This window comes from Misgurnus anguillicaudatus, chromosome 12, assembly GCF_027580225.2.
Source record: "Misgurnus anguillicaudatus chromosome 12, ASM2758022v2, whole genome shotgun sequence".
NCBI lineage: Eukaryota > Metazoa > Chordata > Actinopteri > Cypriniformes > Cobitidae > Misgurnus > Misgurnus anguillicaudatus.
The window spans coordinates 39,185,702-39,205,688 of record NC_073348.2 but is presented as its reverse complement, the minus strand read 5'-3'; the positions used below and the strand labels follow the sequence as shown (position 1 = coordinate 39,205,688).

At 35.1% G+C, this 19,987-nt stretch overlaps 1 protein-coding gene across 13 annotated transcripts in view; it reads left to right on the top strand.

Annotated features, from left to right (window-relative positions):
- Positions 1–19,417, top strand: part of LOC129446449 (3',5'-cyclic-AMP phosphodiesterase 4D) — a 206,455-nt gene extending 187,038 nt beyond the window's left edge. For all 13 annotated transcript variants that reach the window (XM_055207485.2, XM_055207481.2, XM_055207482.2 and 10 more), the window contains 9 exons: positions 6,224–6,317; positions 6,407–6,585; positions 9,665–9,763; positions 9,917–10,081; positions 10,195–10,294; positions 12,012–12,166; positions 12,256–12,378; positions 14,258–14,440; positions 14,692–19,417. In XM_055207485.2, the coding sequence (XP_055063460.2) occupies positions 6,224–6,317; positions 6,407–6,585; positions 9,665–9,763; positions 9,917–10,081; positions 10,195–10,294; positions 12,012–12,166; positions 12,256–12,378; positions 14,258–14,440; positions 14,692–15,147 (1,554 nt within the window). In that variant the 3' untranslated portion in view covers positions 15,148–19,417. The remainder of the gene's footprint in view (positions 1–6,223; positions 6,318–6,406; positions 6,586–9,664; positions 9,764–9,916; positions 10,082–10,194; positions 10,295–12,011; positions 12,167–12,255; positions 12,379–14,257; positions 14,441–14,691) is intronic.
- The last annotated feature ends 570 nt before the right edge of the window (positions 19,418–19,987 follow it).

The following is a 19,987-nucleotide window of genomic DNA, read 5'->3' as shown; positions in this document are numbered from 1 at the left end:
CTCTTTGCTCCCCCTACAGGTTAGAAGCGGAATTGTCCATTACCACTCTCGTAAATACTGCAGCGTAGCTGGCTCTGATTGGATTGTAGGTCTGCCGTAAAGCAAATTTAGTAGTTTTAGTCGAACTACAGGACCACGACCCGACGGTTGGAAACTTCTTTAGTGCGGTTTTGGCCGATAGAGGGCTGCAAAGCGAATGTGAAAGTGCCATTTACCCTGTTTCGAGTGAATGAGCCACTGAAACTGTTTTGGAAATGTTATTTTAAGGTAAAAAAAACTCTTTAGTGTTGCTTTAAGCATGCATGAGGTGTTTTTGAGGCAATTCGGAAGAGCAAGAGGTGTTTTTCCCAAAACTGCAATGGAAACTGTTTATTACGCATTTTCAGGTCAACTTATGTATGTAAATCACATGATCATTATTTGAAGATGGTGTCGTATGTACTAAAACCTCTCAGAAACACCTCATAACTGTTTGCTCCCAAGTATAAGAAGCTTTCCTTGCCAGTAATGTTTGGATAACATTCATACGTCTTCTTTGATTTAAACTAAGGTCTTAAAATAACCAACTTCTGTCAACGTGATTTTTGTATAGACTTATCACGACAGGAAAAAGTATGTTTTAATCGCATATCATCGGTTAGCGGAAACGTTGTAATTTCACAAAAGTGGCATAAGTTTACTGTTGACCTTATTCTGTACATTTGTTTGTTATCTTTCGATTATATCCATTATATTCATACTGCAGCAAATCTTGTGAGTGACCCAAGTACCCAATTTCCCCAGAACGCCCAGTGTGCAGAAACCCAAAGTAAAGCAATACTAAAAGGCAACATCTGGGCTGTGGTGGGAGTGGGGGGTAACTGTGGCAAGTTAGGTTTTCAATTATTTGGATCCTGCACGCGCGTTGTGGTAAAACCTCCGACGTCCCATTGGTCCTTTGGCGAGAGGATTGCGAAGCACGAAACGTTGAACGATACTCAAAGAGTTTGCCGACGGCTTTAATCAAAGCCACACAAGGCCTCAGCTAAAGGCTTCTGTCTCTGCCAGACTTCACCAAACTACTTCACAGAAAACCACGAGGTCTGTTTACCTCACTAAAGGAAAAACAGCCTTCCTCGATCACAGAGCCCTAAATGTATTTCTCGATTTAACATAGTTTTAAGAATTTAAGTCATTATTCATAATATTTAAGCAGTAAATACTTATTCTTTATTTGTGTAAGCACTCCAGGTACACTTTCTGCCAGCTTGTATTCCTTGGAAATCGAAACCATGATGTTGGGGTTGTTAACGCCACGTTGAATAGATAACATCTGCATCTTTAAAAATCAAGATATATTACATAATTGCATAGCCATGCACAATATATTGCAACAAACGCAGGGCGCAAAATGCATATTGAAATTATTCGCAACAACTTTTTTATTACTTACAAAAGGTTGTGTATAGTCAAGGTTTTTCCACAAAAATATTGTGCTTGTCTGTGTTCAAATGTGTGGAAGATGATCAACAATCAGGAAGTTAAACGTATGTTTGTTATATAAATTTTTATTACAAATACAAAGCATTATCATATAGCGTATTATTTAGCAAGTCACTGAATATCGCATTGTGTAAATATATAGATGTTGTCTACTTATGTTCAGTATTTGTGTAATCTATGCATTTTCCCAATAAAAGTGGAGCTCAAGATGAAGTAGATCTCCAAAAATAGTTTTTCTGATGATGGAGACCTCCAGGCTGATTTTGGGTTGTGGTCAGTGTTTTTTTTTACTTGTTCCACACAGCTAATATAGTATTGCCTATAGCATTAACATTTCCATCAACACAACACTGGCCTGTAGTCAGACTCTTCCTATAGCGTGACCACACTAATGCTAGTTAACTTCAGTCTGTAATTCATCATCATCCAATGCAATGCATACAGGGCAAAATTTCCTGCAACAGTGCTTATACTGTAGTTTCATTCATGAATGGCATAAAATTGATTTGGGGGTTAAAGAGCGTATAAGTACATGCACAGATAATTTTTGCTGTGAGCATTTATGAGCATAATATATATACAGGAAAATAAATGGACATACACAGCATTTCCTTACATAATTCATTGCTTTGCATAAAGAAATGTTTTGACGTAAAACGCCAGCGCTGCGGTTTCATATTCCTTGTGATAGTAAAGTCTCAGTGCTGTATTGTGCCTTTCAGGTTCATATTCAAATTTGTCCCAAACAAATCCGACCAATGGCTATTTGCTTTAATAAAAGAACCACTGATCTGTTGTTTGTTTTTCAAATGAGGACCTCACAAGACTGGTTACATAAAAAATGAATGAAACAAAAAAAAAACATTTATTAATATACCCTTTGGAAGTACTTAAAACATATTTACAAGACATAATTTATCTGACAACTTACGGTATTGTTTGAATAAGTGGGTTGAACTAGTGCGGTGTTGTGTGTGACACAACATAACGTCATGTTTAATACAGGGTTCCCACAGGTCCTTGAAAGTTTGTGAATCTGGGGCAAAAAAATTCAAGGCCCTGGGTAATTTGTGAAAATATACATACATAGATACAAGTCATTGAAAGTGTTTGAATCTATTGAATCTAAAATGTCTAGTGTAAGATAATATCATAAAAATTCTAGACTTTTTAAGCACACGTGCTAAACTGTTCGCTTTAAATGCTTTTATCTTCTGTATGTGAATGTTGATTCATACCAAAATGCTTTTTTGCATAGTTGTGTTTGACACATGAAAACGTCTCGGGTTACGTATGTAACTGTTGTTCCCTAAGAAGGGAACGAGACACTGCGTCTCCCTTGCTATACTTCCTACATCCTTATAATGCCGTCTTTGGCAATATTTCAGATAGCGATATACTTCCTGGCTCACACATTACCCTGTCTTTGCCGTTAAGCCTCACCATTGGTTGAATTTGATATACGCATTCAGACGCACTTACCCCTGGAGGCGTCCCCAAAGTGTCACCGCAGTTCCCTCAATAGGGAACAATGTATCTTAAAAGATAACACGATGTAACCTTGCTCTCACTTGAAATGTGTCCCCACATTTAGTCCTTGAATTTGAGGGTATTGAATTTAAGTAATAGAGACATTTACTGGCCGATTGAAAAGATTAATCGGCTGATGTCGATAATAATAAAAGCCAAATATCGGCCGATATATCGGCATCTCCTATATATTGTCCTATCTCTATTATTAAGATTAGAAGTGGAGGTCACTATGTGCATATGAAAGATTTTCCTTACTTTATCAAAGTCGATTTGCTTTTGATCAGTGTGTCAATATTTGTACGAAAATGCAAGTTTAAATACTCCCTGTTTTTAACACGCATCTTGATAAAAATAATGATTGCTTTTGAATATATTAACAGAATGGCTGTAATTTTATGTGCATTTATTAATTTATCAAATGCTATTAAGTGAATTAGAAATATGAAATTTGAGCATTACAAATTCGTCAGACGTCAACACATGTAATGTATTGTATTGTATATACCCAAACAATGGCACTAGGCTGCTCAGTTGAAGAATTTGGATTGCTTCTTAAGATTAAACTTCAACATTGATGAAAACATAATTCACTCAATATGAAGAAATCACTTAATATTGAAACAAAATTGTGATTTGATTATTGTAAAGTACCCAGACGATGAATCGGTCTGTTGGTTGGTCTGTGACTGCTGTAGACGTGAGTGAATACATCTTACCGGGAAGACGTTTCTGCTCTTATGAGTCATCTAAGCTCACCGCCGCGTGTATGATTATACCAGGTACAAGGTGAGCTGCGAAAACAACCACGATCTCAAGGCCTGTATCCTCCATCAGTGGATGACAGACGTTCCAGCCCCCTTTCCTCTCTTGGTAATGAGCTGTGATTGGCTGTGGTCTGGCGAGGGCTCGAGCTGTATTGATTAAATGAGCAGTTCCATATTTGGAAGGCGTTGAGCTTCACAGCATCTCTCCCATCGTGCTGTGGAAAGAAGCCAAGCCATGTCTGTCAGCCTCAGCACCTCCAGCTGATCTGGTGTCAGCTTTAGAGATGCAGTTTATGGGCTGAGACGACAGAAGCGTTTGTGTTGCACCATCTGAAGGATTTAGTGGTGATTTTTTGCGGGTTTCGTTTTGGATTTCGACAAAAATGCCAGAAGCGAATTATTTGCTATCGGTCTCATGGGGATATATAAAGGTTTGTCCTGAATTTGGGTTGTATGTGTCTGTAGTCTTAGATGCTGGATGCATGAAAACTAAACAAAATAGTTTGTTAAATTTGTTAAATGAGGTCTGTTTGTGATCACAACTGTATATATTCAAACAATGTGCAGTAAGCCACATGTAAATATTATGGAAACTAGTAGAGTATTTTACATCTCTTACCAAATAGGATCATAGATGTACAATGTGTGAAATTCGGTAACGCTTCACAGTAACTAACAATAAACAGCATTTATTAATCTTAGTTCATGTTATTTTTAATCAAAGGTTGTAACATGAGTTAATGCCAGTACAATTGTTCAGGTTAGTTCATTGTGCATTAACCAAGATTAATAAATAATTTTAAAAGATGTTGGTCTTTATTAGCTAATGCTTATAATCAGTGGCGGCTGGTGACTTCTTTTTCGAGGACGCACGATGTGAAGCTTGTCACAACATGTATGTAGCATCACGTGTCTTGTCAAAATAAGTGCCTGCTGCAGACGCGTCTAAATTGTTTTTATTATAAAGAGACGCTTGCGTTGGCCAGATACTCGCTTAATCTCATGTGTAATCAGAGTTTAGTGTTAAGGGAGTGTCTTGCGAGATTTTTGTGAATGTCAGTGTCTCTTTTCTCCTAGACGGTTTCGACGCGTGTGCAACAGGCTCGTATTTTGACAAGACGCTTGATGCACAAGTTTCACATGACGCAACAAACACATATTTTGAATTTGCCCCCGTTGTAAGAGCAGTTACGACCCGCCACTGGATATAATGTTAACAAATACAAACTTCAGTCTGGGACTAGGATAAACCGCCCCATTGTATTGTAATCTTATTGTAAAGTGTTACTAATAATTCTTGAACACACTTTTGCATATACAGCATTATGATGCATTGTTGATTGATTGTTTATTTGAAGTTTTTTATGCCTAAATACAGTTCACCTACAATAATATAAAAACTGCAATTCAAAAGAGATGAAATAAACCAGAGGCGTTTAAATGATTTATTGTGGTTTACAAATGCAAACTTTATTTTCATCAAATCTACATTTTTTGTTATTTTTTTAATATTTTAATCTGTTTTGGTAAAGCGCATGTTTGTTTAAAGTATAATGTATATAGAGTATAATGCTTCTCACTTTTTTATAAATAATTTGCACTGCAAAAAAAATATGTCTTAGTATTTCTGGCTTCTTTTCTAGTATAAATATCGAAATATTTTTAAATAAACATATATTTATTAAATAAAAAATAAAAATCAAGTGAGTTTATGCTTAAAACATTTTTGCTATGAAACTTCATTCAAGTTTCAACTTAATTCAAGTAAATTTTCCTTACCCCAGTACACTGCAAAAAATGATTTTCAAGAAAATAAATTATTTCTATTTTTGTCTTGTTTTCAGTAAAAATATAAAAAAATTGAGCAAAATGACCCAAGAAAATAAGTCTAGATTTTAGAACAAAAATATCAAATTTAAGTGATTTTGTGCATAAAACAAGCAAAAAAATCTGCCAATGGGGTAAGCAATTTTTTCATTTTAGTGTTAAAGAAAAATGTTCAAGATTATTTGCTTCCCCCTTTGGCAGATTCTTTTGCTTGTTTAAAACACAGATTAACTTAAATTTGATTTTTTTTTTTTAAAACTAGACTTATTTTCTTGGGTCATTTTGCTCATCATGAAAAAGCATCTTAATTTAAGAATTTTTTAATATTTTTACTGAAAACAAGTCAAAAAATACTAAGAATTTTTTTTCTTGAAAATCATTTTTTTTTTTTTTGCAGTGTAGCAGATATTTTTACCTAAAAAAATTAAGCACGAACTCACTTGATTTTCATAATTTTTTAGAGAACGGGAATTAATATTTCTTACTTATCTTGATTTAAGAATTTTTAGAGATTTATGCTGAAAATCAAGACCAAAAACAAAGTCAGACATTTATTTTTGCAGTGTAATATAAAGTATACAATGCATTTGATTAATTTTCTGTCTGTCTGTCTTCAGTTCAAGCGGATGTTGAACAGGGAGTTAACCCATCTGTCTGAGATGAGCAGATCGGGGAACCAGGTCTCAGAGTACATCTCCAACACATTTTTAGGTACATCATTATTCACAAAAACACACAAATTTAAATGGAGTTCACTATGTGTTGGTGTCAAATGAATGTTTACGTTCCTCCCCCTGCAGACAAACAGCATGACGTGGAGATGCCGACCCCACAGACGCGAGAGGAGAAAGACAAGAAGAAGAACCAGCCCATGTGTCAGATTAGCGGCGTGAAGAAACTCATGCACAGCACCAGCCTCACCAACTCCAACATCCCTCGATTTGGAGTCAAGACGGACACAGAAGACTCTTTAGCCAAGGTGAGGCGAAGGATCGATGGATGGGTTTATTTTAGAGAGCGCCTTTAAGCTCTTTTGCAGTGGATCTGATCATGGATCATTGAAGATGGGCCATTAGGGTTTTTTTGTTTCATGATGTAGACTGACGATATGACATTGGTGACGTTAAAACACTGCTGAAAAGATCAGCATGGATGCGGTTCACCAGCAAAATGTGCTGAAGATAGTTGGCCAGCATGTTTAGATGTTAAAAATTGGTTTATTGTGAAAGTTGCTGGCAGCATTGACAACATCTAGACGATGAGGCATGCTGATAATAATATTCATATTTTTAGTATTTAAACATTATGTGTTACGAATGGCGTTCATTGTTTGTATAGTTTTTAATATATGTTTGTGGCTTAAAGGAATCTTCTTCCCAAAAATGAAAATGAGCCCATGGTTTACCCTATCCTAGATATATATGATTTTCAAAGGAAACTTAACTCTTTTCCCGCCAGTGTTTTTAAAAAAAGTTGCAAGCCAGTGCCAGCTTTTTTATGATGTTCACAAAAGTTTAATGCCTTCAAGAAAATGTTCTTCTTTAAATATATAAGTATACAATATCAAATGAAAAGCAAATGAAGAGTTTGGTTCCAGAACGCAATAAATCCATTTTGACTAATTTCGGCTTCTTTCTATATAAGAAAGTGACAAGATGAAAACCACTATTTTCTGTTACAAACTTTCACATAGCATCTTTATATTATAAAAAAAATTCTTATTCATATTTGATTTTCAAAGATTTATTATAAAAACTGATTATTTTTTCCACAAAATGCTATAAATCCATGACAAGTTTTTTTTTCTCAAAATGCTATAAATCTATTTTTATTTATCTATTTATCTTTTTTATATTAATTTAGTTGACTAGTGGTATACACTGATTAAAAAATAATAATTAATGTCATTAATCAAAACACTTACTTTGTCATATTAAGAACTCTGTCATTGCAGCGGTTATACTTGACGGCGTCGCTGAACTTTTTTGACAGCGATCAGCTGTAAAATATTTTGGTCCTGGTCGATTTTCGTTGACTTTGAGTAAAATAATTTAAAGTTTTTCATAAGGCTTATGTTTCTTCCCCGTCACAGAAAACCACCACAGGTTTATCAATGCCATCAAAATTACTATTTTGTTTTTGTTTGTTTGTTGATCATGAAGTACAAAGTAGATGAGGAAAACTAGGAGTCTGTGTGTATTGAAGTGCCGCCATTGTTGTTTACAATACGTGGAATGGTGCGCTGTGATTGGTTAAGCGGATTTATTGCATTCTGCAGAAAAGGAGGAGTGGCGTTTATCAGGTTTGGTGAAAATGGGAGAAAAGATAACAGAATAACACGACGGATATTGGATTTTGCGTCAAATTAAGAATTTACTTTTTAATACTGACCTGATACAATACTGATTAATTTTGCGATAACTCATTTTTAAACAAATTTCATTTTTCGCGCTTTGGAACCAAACTCTGCAAATATATCTGCTTTCAAACAAAGAAAATGTTTCATCCTATCTTCATTTGTTTTCTTTTTATCACCTCTCAAATATGGGTCGGATTCTTCAAAATACCAAATAATAAAGCAATAAACCCCAAGAAGCAGTGGGTTACCAGTGCATTTTATAACAGCTAAGGGGCGTTGTTAGGCACGACGCGAAGCGGAGTGCCTAAACCCCCTTAGCTGTTATAAAATGCACTGGTAACCCAACGCTTCGAGGGGTTTATTGCGTTTATAAAACGGTTACTTCATATGCATAAAGTTAGCGGGATTTTATGAAATAAAACACAAATACGTTGTAATTATATTAGTATAAATATTACTCTTCCGCCAAACAAAGTAGTTCCTCAGAATCAAGTGTGGCTGCAACAGAGCGCAGTTCACAAACAACAGAGAAGCAGCAAAGGCACAATGAAAATATCTGATTAAAGACTGTGGTGTTTATTTTTATATATCAACATTCATCTAATTTATACATTAACATTTATATCGTGCAACTGTTGAAGTGATGATCAAATATGTTTGTAAGCATGCTTAACTTTTTCCCCGTCAGCGTTTTTTTTAAAGTTGCCACCCAGTTTTAGTTGAATGCCTTACAGAAAAATGATCTTCTTTAAATAAACATAAGATATCAAATGAAAGAACAGTCCATCCGCTTTCCAACAACATCAAAAAACGTTTCATCCTACCTTCATTTGTTGTCTTATCAGTTATCACATCTCAAATTTTCAGCTAAATGCGGAGATAATTCCATTTTTGTGAAGAACTTAGAGATCAGATTCAGAGCCTGATCAAAACACACGCTAAATCCACAACGCTGTTGTGTCGAGTGAATGCCTCAGTGTTTAAGTTGGGTAAGATTTCCCTCTAGTGGATAATAGCGGAAATATCAATAAGACAAAAAAAACTTCAGAGAACGTTTTCTCTTTATTGATGAAATGTTTTATTTATTGAAATTTATCTGGATATCGCCATAATTGTGCAAAGGTAGAAAAATTAAAAAATGATTAAAGACTGTGGTGTTTATTTTCATAAATCAATACGCAGCAACAGTGGCGCAGTGATACTTGTGATGCGGTCTGAACCGTGGGTTTACCAGGGTATTTTATCACGGCTTAGAACGCGTTTCAACCAATCAGAATGAAGAACCAGAACGAGCCGTTTTATAATTATATTTTTATACCGATAATTGCATTTTTGTAAAGGACTTTTGTTAGACATCAGATTTAGAGCGATGATCAAAAAATACTTGGAGTCTTTACTGTTTGGTCTTAGTGGATGCTTCTGGGGTTTATAAGTTGTGTAATAATAATAATAATAGCGGAAATACAAATTGCCGTAAAAACTTGTAATTGGCAAGGAAGTGTTTTCTCTTAATTGAAGAGTTAACCCACCAATGGCGGGAAAGAGTGAATAACTGTATACATTTGTTTTTGATGAAAGTCATATACACCTAAGATAGCTTGAGGTTGAGTAAAATATGGGCTAATTTTCATATCAGGGTGAACTATTCTTTTAAGCTTTGTCATAAAACTGTGTCTAATGTAATGTTGATGTGTTTCAGGAATTGGAGGACGTTAACAAATGGGGCCTTAACGTTTTTAAAGTCACAGAGTTTTCAGGCAACAGGCCTTTAACGGTGATGATGTACACTATATTTCAGGTAAGGTCCGGCACAATTAATAACAAGTACACTTTTTCAACCAAGGCCATGTGGTTAAATTACAGTATATTAACCAATTGTATTGTTTGCTGACCTTTATTGATCTCCTGCTGAATATTAAGAGTACATCACACGTTTTTTTTTCCCTCACAGGAGAGAGACTTACTCAAAACATTTAAAATACCCTTGGACACTTTCATAACCTACCTGATGACCTTAGAAGACCATTATCACGCAGATGTTGCTTATCACAACAACATCCACGCTGCTGATGTCACCCAGTCAACACATGTGCTGCTCTCCACGCCGGCTTTAGAGGTGAGAGAGAGAGAGAGACCTTGTGTCCTACTTACTGTGTTTATATGAATCTATAATGGGTTATGTGGTAAAGATAATTGCTGACCGTACATCCATATGTTCTTCCCTTTCAGGCGGTTTTCACAGACCTTGAAATTCTTGCTGCCATTTTCGCAAGTGCAGTTCACGACGTCGACCACCCAGGCGTCTCCAACCAGTTCCTCATTAATACCAGTGAGTCCTCTATGAACGTATAACCTTCACCACCCAACAAAGAAATAAACGCACACAAGATGCATGATTAACATGATTAATGCATGAATATCAGGGTGTTCTGGGTGCATTGCCATGTGGATGCTAGGGTGATCTGGGTCGTTGTTAGGTGCTTCATACTAAACCAAGTAAGAAAAGCCCACAATCTGGTCTCAACATAATCATTTATTTAAGTTGAGATCATACGGACAGAAAATTACAACATGTAGCTAGCTTGTAGTCTCTAAGGGGTGGTTTCCCGGACAGGGCTTAGCTTAAACCAGGACTAATCACGTCAGAATCACGTCACTACAAGAGCATGCTCCTGATTGGTTAACATATTGCAAATATTGGCCAAAGTTCAGATTTTTGACGTGATATGTGCGTCAAAGCCCGAAACGGTCAATTTGCACCGCCTCATTCACGTGAATGGCGCCACAGGATGTCTATCGTGTTTTTGCATTGACTTACAGCGGGGAAAATAAGTATTGGCACATCCGCATTTTTGTCAGTGGGGGGATTTCTGAGTGGGCTATTGGGCACGGGATTTCTACCAGATGTGGCCATCAAGCCAAATACTGAATTCATACAAAGAAATCAGAACATTTAAGTATACAAGTTGAGTCATAATAAATAAAGTGAAATGACACAGGGAATAAGTGAAGAGTTTCATTGCAAAACAAGATCAATCCGTTTGTAACGTTTTTGTGAAAACATGTTTATTATCATGTTATTATTTTGTTTTATGGTGCTACTTAGCTGTATTTTTTAAATTATGAAGGTTTAAATCAAAACAAACCAACTGCAGTTGAATTGATATTAATTGGAATGCACAACCAAAAAACGAGATTTCTGAAAAAAAAAAAGCGGAGTTATCTCGTTTTGCAAAGAAACTCTTCAAGTATTGGACACACTTTATTTAATACTTTAATACCAGTCATCTGCATTGCTCAGGAGTGATTCTGGCCCATTCTAGGCGTCTAGAAGCTGTTAACTTTGTCTTTTTTACAAAGTGTTAAATAAAGTGTGTTCAATACTTATTCCCTGTGTAATTTCACTTTATTTATTATGACTCAACTTGTATACTTAAATGTTCTGATTTCTTTGTATGAATTCAGTATTTGGCTTGATGGCTACATCTGGTGGAAATTTTGTGTCAATAGCCCACTTAGAAACTGATAAAATGCTGATGTGTCAAATACTTATTTTCCCCGCTGTAACATATATATCACTCACGCCTAACGCTTCAATCGCGTCTGCTTTGAACGCCCCATTAAAGGCACTTTAATAAAATGCTGTCGATGTAAGCATCTTATTACTGTAGGTTTTCTAACACACTGAGCAGATAAATCAGATAGTGTTTTGGATTAAATCCCATCAGACCAGCAACACATCTGTCCTCACCGGCTGTCTGCTTACATAACTTCAATGTGACATAAGCAAAACCGGCACCCTGATATGACGGATAAACTCGACTTAAGCCTCATGGGTGCGTAACTGTCTGTCTGCGAGAGGCTTTAGACTGTGTGTTTGTGTAAGAGAGCTTTCCTCACCTGCGTCACACACTGTAATCTCACAGCCAGTGATGGAGTCCCGCTGCTGATGTGGACCTTTGAACCGTCAGTCAAAGTAGAAGCTTGCTCAGACTAGCACAAGGTCAAGGTTATATTAATTACATGTTTTATGTTTATATCTGCAGACTCTGAGTTGGCGCTCATGTACAACGATTCATCAGTGCTGGAGAACCATCATCTCGCGGTGGGCTTCAAACTCCTGCAGGAGGAGAACTGTGACATCTTTCAAAACTTGACCAAAAAACAGAGACAATCCTTGCGCAAGATGGTCATAGACATTGTACGTCTGACGACGCTTAATAATGGCTTTGTTTTTATTTTTAGTCTGAGTGTTTGCTTGGAGAAATAACTCTTGTATGTTTCTCGAAGGTTTTAGCTACTGACATGTCCAAACACATGAACTTACTGGCCGACTTGAAGACGATGGTCGAGACAAAGAAGGTCACCAGTTCTGGCGTGTTACTCTTGGATAACTACTCAGACCGAATACAAGTAAGACTGAAGTTTATATTTTTATGCAGCTGGTGCAGAAAATCTTTTATTGATCTTTTATTGATTTGTTTTGTCTTACTAAATTCATTTTGTATCAAACAATGTATATTAAAGATGCACAATAAAATTTTTCCACCCATACTGAAAGAGGATTATTCACTGCAAAAATGATTTTCTTACTTAGTATTTTTTTCTCGTTTTCAGTAAAAATATCTAAAAATTCTTAAATTAACAAAATGACCTAGCAAAATAAGTCTAGTTTTTATACAAAAAAAAAAAATTAAGAGAATTTGTGCATAAAACAAGCAAAAATAATCTGCCAATGGAATAAGAAAAATTCTTGAATTAAGTGTTTTTTGAAAAAAGTACATTTATTTCAAGAATTTTTTTCTTATTCCATTGGGAGATTTTTTTTGCTTGTATTAAGCCATTTACTTAAAAGTTTATATTTTTTGGTCTAAAAACTAGACTTATTTCTTGGGTCATTTTGCTCACCAATAGAATACATCTTTGTTTGAGAATTTTTTGATGTTTTTTACTGAAAACAAGACAAAAACACTAAGAAATAAGTTTTCAGTGCAAATATCTAAAAATTCTTAAATAAAGATGTATTTTCTTAGTGAGCAAAATGACCTAAGAAAATAAGTCAAGTTTTTAGACAAAAATCAAAAAATTTAAGTGTGAATTTGTGCTTAAAAAAAGCAAAAATATCTGCAATAGGGGTGAGAAATTTGTTCTTGAATTAAGCGTTTAAGAAAAACGTAAACTTATTTTTAGATTTTTTTAAGCACAAATTCACTTAAATTTTATAATTTTTGTCAAAAAACTAGACTTATTTTCTTAAGTCATTTTGCTCATCAAGAAAATACATCTTAATTTAAGACTAGGACATAAATACTAATTAAGTAAGTATTTTTTGCACACACATTTTCAAGAAAAATGTCTTAGTATTTTTGTCTTGTGTTCAGTAAAAATATCTAAAAATTCTTAAATTTTCTTGATGAGCAAAATGACCGAAGAAATAAATAAGTCTTGTTTTTAGATAAAAAAATATAAGTGATTTGTGCTTAAAACAAGCAAAAAAATAATAATCTGCCAATGGAATAAGAAAAATTTATTTATAACTTATTTCAAGAAATTTTTTCTTATTCCATTGGCAGATTTTTTTGCTTGTTTAAAGCACTAATTTAGTTAAAGTTATATTTTTTGTCTAAAAACTAGATTTATTTTCTTAGGTCATTTTGCTCATCAAGAAAATACATCTTAATTTAAGAATATTTAGATGTTTTCATTAAAAATAAGACAAAAATACTAAGAATTTTTTTCTTAAATAATTTTTTGCAGTGTTCTTAGTATTTTTGTCTTGTTTTTATTACAAATATCTAAAAATTCTTCAATTAAGATGTATTTTTAATGAGCAAAATGATCTAGGAAAATAAGTGTAGTTTTTAGACAAAAAATAATAAATTTAAGTGAATTTGGGCTTAAGACAAGCAAAAATATCTGCCATATAGATGAGAATTTTTCTCTTGAATTAAGCGTTTAAACAAACCATAAACTTATTTTTAGATTTTTTTCTTACCCCATTGGCAGATATTTTTGTTGTTGTGGGCCCGAATTCACTTAAATGTGTTGTTTTTTGTCTGGAAACTGGACTTGTTTTCTTGGGTCATTTTGCTCAGTAAGAAAATACATCTAAATTTAAGAGTTTTTGGATATTTGTACTGAAAACAAGACAAAAATACTAAGTAAGAAAGTCATTATAGACATCATGCATTTAATGCTTAAAGTTGTATAACTCTCTCAGTTCCATTTACCACATTTTACCATCTTTACATCCATGCACAGATTTGCTCAGTAAGCGTTGTGTGTTCCTCAGGTGCTACAGAACATGGTTCACTGTGCAGATCTCAGTAACCCCACGAAACCCCTGCAGCTGTACAAACAGTGGACGGATCGAATCATGGAGGAGTTCTTCAGTCAGGGCGATCGAGAGCGAGAGAGAGGGATGGAGATCAGCCCCATGTGTGACAAACACAACGCATCAGTCGAGAAATCTCAGGTAACACCTCAGTTTCCTTCTGACGGGTCTCGCTTACCTGAATCTGATGTACGCCACGCTTGTGTGCGTCATCTGTTTATCGATGTATCTGGGTGATGACTCAGAAGACGACAGCTCAAATGGAAAGTGTCCACTTGTTGATGTTTTTGTCCTTTCGATTTTAAACTCTGATAAAGTATTTTTTAATGAAGTGCATTTAAAGTGTCCGTATTATAAAGGTGAGATACTCACAGTAGTCTTTCTGTCTTCAGGTGGGCTTTATTGACTACATCGTGCATCCGCTGTGGGAGACGTGGGCCGATCTCGTCCACCCAGACGCCCAGGACATCCTGGACACGTTAGAGGACAACAGAGAGTGGTACCAGAGCACCATACCCCAGAGCCCCTCGCCCGCTCCAGATCAGCCCGAGGACAGCAATCGCTCCAGCGGGGCTGAGAAGTTCCAGTTCGAACTGACCCTGGAGGAGGACGGAGAATCGGACACGGAAAAAGACAGCGGCAGCCAGGCCGAGGAAGAGGAGGACGAGGATGAAGAGGAGGACGACAACAGCTGCAGTGATTCCAAAACTCTGATCACGCAAGACTCTGAATCCACAGAGATCCCGGAGGCCGAGGAGGGAACTTCGGAGGAAGTTTCCACGGAGCCCAGCATGGTAGAAGAGGACGACGACGAGGAGGACGAAGAGGAACAGCCCGCAGACACGTAGCAGCGCGCCGGGACGGCACAGACTCGATGCCGTGATGGCAAATGTAATAATTGAGTTCCAAAGCGCACGTTGCACTCCGAGACCTCGGCCACTCCTCTCTCGCTCTCCGTTTCTCTTTCTGTCTCTCTTACGAGCTGCCTGGAGACGAGAGGACACTAAGACATCTGTAGGTTGTCGTTTTATTTGCACTCAGGAATAATATTTAGTCCTTGGTTTTCTTTCAAGCTTGGTTTTGTTTACCTTCGCCCGGACACCCGTTCTCTGTGAGCTACCATGAGAAAATCTCTGGCGACGGGTCGCGCGTGACCGTACGGAGGGCTGTTACTGTACACGGCCGCTGCACAAAGCAATCTGCCCGTAGAGACGACCGCAGGCGCGGTCAGCGGAGATAAACAGCAGCACGTTTCCTTGAATTTCAAAGAGACCTTTTTTCTACCGTTTTAAGTCTTCCTCAACTTTGACTGAAACAAATGTAAAAAGACAAAAAAGCAAGCGGCTCACAGCTGTCGTGGCCTCTTCTCAATGATTTTGTACGGTATACGTAAAGATTTTTACATGTTACTTTTAATACCAGAACAACAGCTGTTGTGTTTCAAAGGACTTTATGTGAAAGGTAACTTGCATGTATGCAGCGTGGCGGTCATCCTGCGTTGTGTCGTGAGTTGGCTGCTGTGTCACAAACCATCTTTCACATTTACCAGCTGAATTTACATGATTTTGATATTTGTTTAAATGGTTTTCTTTATAAAAGACGTACCTCCGATTACCCTCTAAATTTAGTTCAAATGCTTTATGTAGAAACACAGTGATTTTGGCAACACTTTAAAGCTTTTAAAGGGGTCATATGATGCGATATTATTCTTTGGCGTGTTAAAAGCTGTTTGTGCATATAGAAGATCCGTAAAGTCGCAAAGATTAAAGTCTCAAACTCAAAGAGATATTCGGTCTAAAAGTATATTCGGTCAAACACGCCCCACATATCTACATCACTGTGTGGGAAGATTTGCATAACACCGCCCACATGTATACGCACATAAAGGCGGCGTAACTTTTATTCTCGCTGTAGTAGGATTGTTGTCTCCGCCACCATGTCGCCGAGATGCTGTGCTTTGGGAGCTGATATTCAAAATATGGTAAGCGGCGTAACATTTCCCTCACATGCTTGAGGTATTCGGCCAATCACAACGCACTGAATAGCTGGCCAATCAGAGCACATCGCGCTTTTCAAAACAATGAGCGTTGTAAAAATCCATGTGTTTCAGTAAGGCAGGAGCAACAATAATGTACGGTATGTGGAAAATAATGTGTTAAACCGCGTAAATACACAAAATAATGTGCTTTTTAGCAACATCATATGACACCTTTTAAGCTTGTGTTATATCATACATTATGAAGGTATTTCTAATACAGTCATAATGTCTTATAATGCACCTCACAATTGTGAAAGCACACACAGTTATAATACTTTATTTTTTGGCCTTTGAAAATACATACAATTCATTTAATGTCACATCGTGTGTTATAATGCATTACACTGCAAAAAATGATTTTTAAGAAAAAATGTTCTTAGTATTTTGGTCTTGTTTTCAGTAAAAATATAAAAAAAAATTCTAAAATTAACCCTGGTTGATGAGCAAAATGACCCAAGAAAGTCTAGTTTTTAGACCAAAAATATCTAATTTAAGTGATTTTGTGCATAAAACAAACAATTTTTTTCCTTGAATTTAGTGTTTAAAAAAATTCAAGATTTTTTTGCTTACCCCATTGGCAGATTTTTTTTTTTGCTTGTTTAATCCACAAATTAACTTAAATTTTATATTTTTGGTAAAAAACTAGACTTATTTTCTTGGGTCGTTTTGCTCATCAAGAAAAAGCATCTTAATTTAAGAATTTTTAGATATTTTTACTGAAAACAAGACAAAAATACGAATAATTTTTTTTCTTGAAAATCATTTTTTGCAGTGTATAAAATAATTGAATGCATTATAACCACACTGCAAAAAATGAAATTTTTTCTTAGTATTTTTGCCTTGTTTTTAGTACAAATATCTAAATTAAGATGCATTTTCTTGATTATCAAAATTATCTAAGAAAATAAATCTAGTTTTCAGACAAATCATTTAAGTGAATTTGTGCTGAAAACAAGCAAAACAATCTGCCAATGGGGCAAGAAAAACACATCATTAAAAAACAAAGATTTTTTTGCTTGTTTTAAGCACAAATTCACTTAAATTTTATATTTTAAATTTGATATTTCTAAAAACTACACTGCAAAAAATGATTTAAGAAAATATTTTCTTAGTATTTTGTCTTGTTTTCAGTAAAAAATCTAAAAATTCTTAAATTAAGATGCTTTTAAAATAAGTCTAGTTTTTAGACCAAAAATATCAAATTTAAGTGATTTTGTGCATAAAACAAGCAAAAAAATCTGCCAATGGGGTTAGCAAATTTTTCTTGAGTTTTTCTTCAATTTAGTGTTTAAGAAAAATGTTAAAGATTTTTTTTTTTGCTTGTTTAATCCAAAAATTTACTTACATTTTTATTGTCTTAAAACTGGACTTAGTTTCTTGGTTTATTTTGCTAATCAAGAAAATACATCTTGACTTGAAAATTTTTAGATATTTGTGCTTAAAACAAGACAAAAATACTAAGAAAGTCATTTTTGCAGTGTAAGAAAAAAATCTTGAACTTTTATTTCTTAAACTTTTATTTTCTTAATCTTGAACTTTTATTTCTTTGCTCAAAATGTAAATGCATCTTGATTTAAGAATTGTTAGATATTTGTATTGAAAACAAAGACAAAAATACTAAGTAAGAAAGTCATTTTTTTGCAGTGCACAGATATACTAATATATCATGCAATGCCTTTCGAAACAGACATACGTTAGCTGTTTGATATAACATGACTTCATTTCGAGTCAGAAATACTCAATGATTCATTGCATTAGATCAGAGATCTTATATTAGGGCTAGATGCAGTTCAGCGTCAAATAGCATATTTTCACGTTTCATGCCAAAACTTCCCTCTCCGACATGCACTATGGGACGCGCATCTTTTAATAAGAAATGATTTATGTGGGTATATATGGTTTTATTTATTGTTTATGTTTTGCTTCTGTTTAAAGCAGTACTGTAGACCATCAACTGTAGCATAGAGAGTGAGCACTTGCAAGTTACCAGATCTAGCGTATGTTTGGTTGTGTACATAGATCAAACCTTTTAAAAGTCTGTACTAGAAAATATGATCTGCTCACAGAAACTTGAACTCTGGCTTTTCAGTAGGACTGATTTTGTTTTATATATATATATAATATCTATATTTTTATTTAAGTTTCGTGCCATGATATTTCTTTCCTCACCAGATGACCTTACTTATAGGATTTTGTTGTTGTTTTCTCGCTGTTTACAATAATGTATTTATTTCGCTGTACATATTGTAATGTTGGCCGTACGAGGACAGATTCTAAACTTCATCCCAGATCCGGATGGAGTTGCTGTATTTCGTAAACTCTTGTTGAGAGAGAATGTTTATTATTATAAATATTATCCGATGTACAAAGAAATCATATTCTGTATAAAAAGGAAAAAGATAAAAAAGTCACCTTGGAGAGAACTGGGGGAAAGCCAAACAATATGAGAAAAGTCGCATTGGTATTTGGCCCCAGGGCTGTGCCTTAAACTTTAAAATGTTTGTCTGTCTATCTGTATACACGTTAGAGAGTCCGAGAGTGTCTAACCCATTTGCTTTCAGGGTTTCAGGGCTTAGGACGTTCACATTCATTCGTTTATGGCACATATAGTAAACGCCGCTGGCATTGTATGCAATGCAGCGGATGCAATAGACCCTGCAGATCTGCGCAGTTTTATCTTATAGGTGCTTAGATGCTTGTGATGATCTTTCTGCTGTTCTTGATCTTTGTTCAGGTACGTCTCTTACCTTCATCTCATCCAGCCTTGTCTTTCACGTTTCCGATGTGAAATAAGCAGATTTTCTGACACATACTGTAGATTTTAGCAGCCCTGGACCAAAGCCAATAGTGGCTATTATTATTATTATTACTGATATTTTTCAATGTCATTTAAGGGATTCATGAACTGATATTTTAACATAAGTTCTGCTAATTAAACCTGAAATGGACTTCTTTCATTGGCACCTTTGTCTCTTTTAAGGGTACTGTAGAGAAACATCTTCAACCGGTTTTAAAATCCATCAACTAAAAAGACAATTTTATATGCAACAAGTGAAATAAAAGCATGGGTTGATTCCTCACATGTGTGCTATGTTTGTATTTCTTTCATGGGAAAAGTCATTATTAAATCTGATGCGAGCATGAAGCTCCGCGCGACATCTAGTGGCCATTTTGTAAACGACAACTTAATGCGTCAATGTCTCGTTTATTTAGTTTTAACTGCTGCTAAATTTGTGAAATCCAGACTAAAGTCTCACAATTTAATGATGATGTTTGGAGCATCAAAGTTTGATTTCACATTGATTTTAATCTTTGCCTTAGTCAATATTAATAAAAATATAAAGATTATAATTTTACAGAATTACATTATGTAGGATTATTTTATGTTGTATGCATGTAAAAAATTACTTGAGCTGGGTTTTCAAAATTTTCCCTTGATTTATATTATACCTAAATATATTCATAACAGTTTAAAAGTCTAGATTCACTGAAATGTTGCTAATGATCTTAAAAACTTTTCTATTTAATGATGTTTGTTAAAAATGATTTTTTTTGTGTGGACACAAATATGATTGTGTAAACGTAATAATTGGCTGCTTTTCCTTCTTAATCAGTCAAAGCCATTTATTAAAAAAAAAATATATATATAT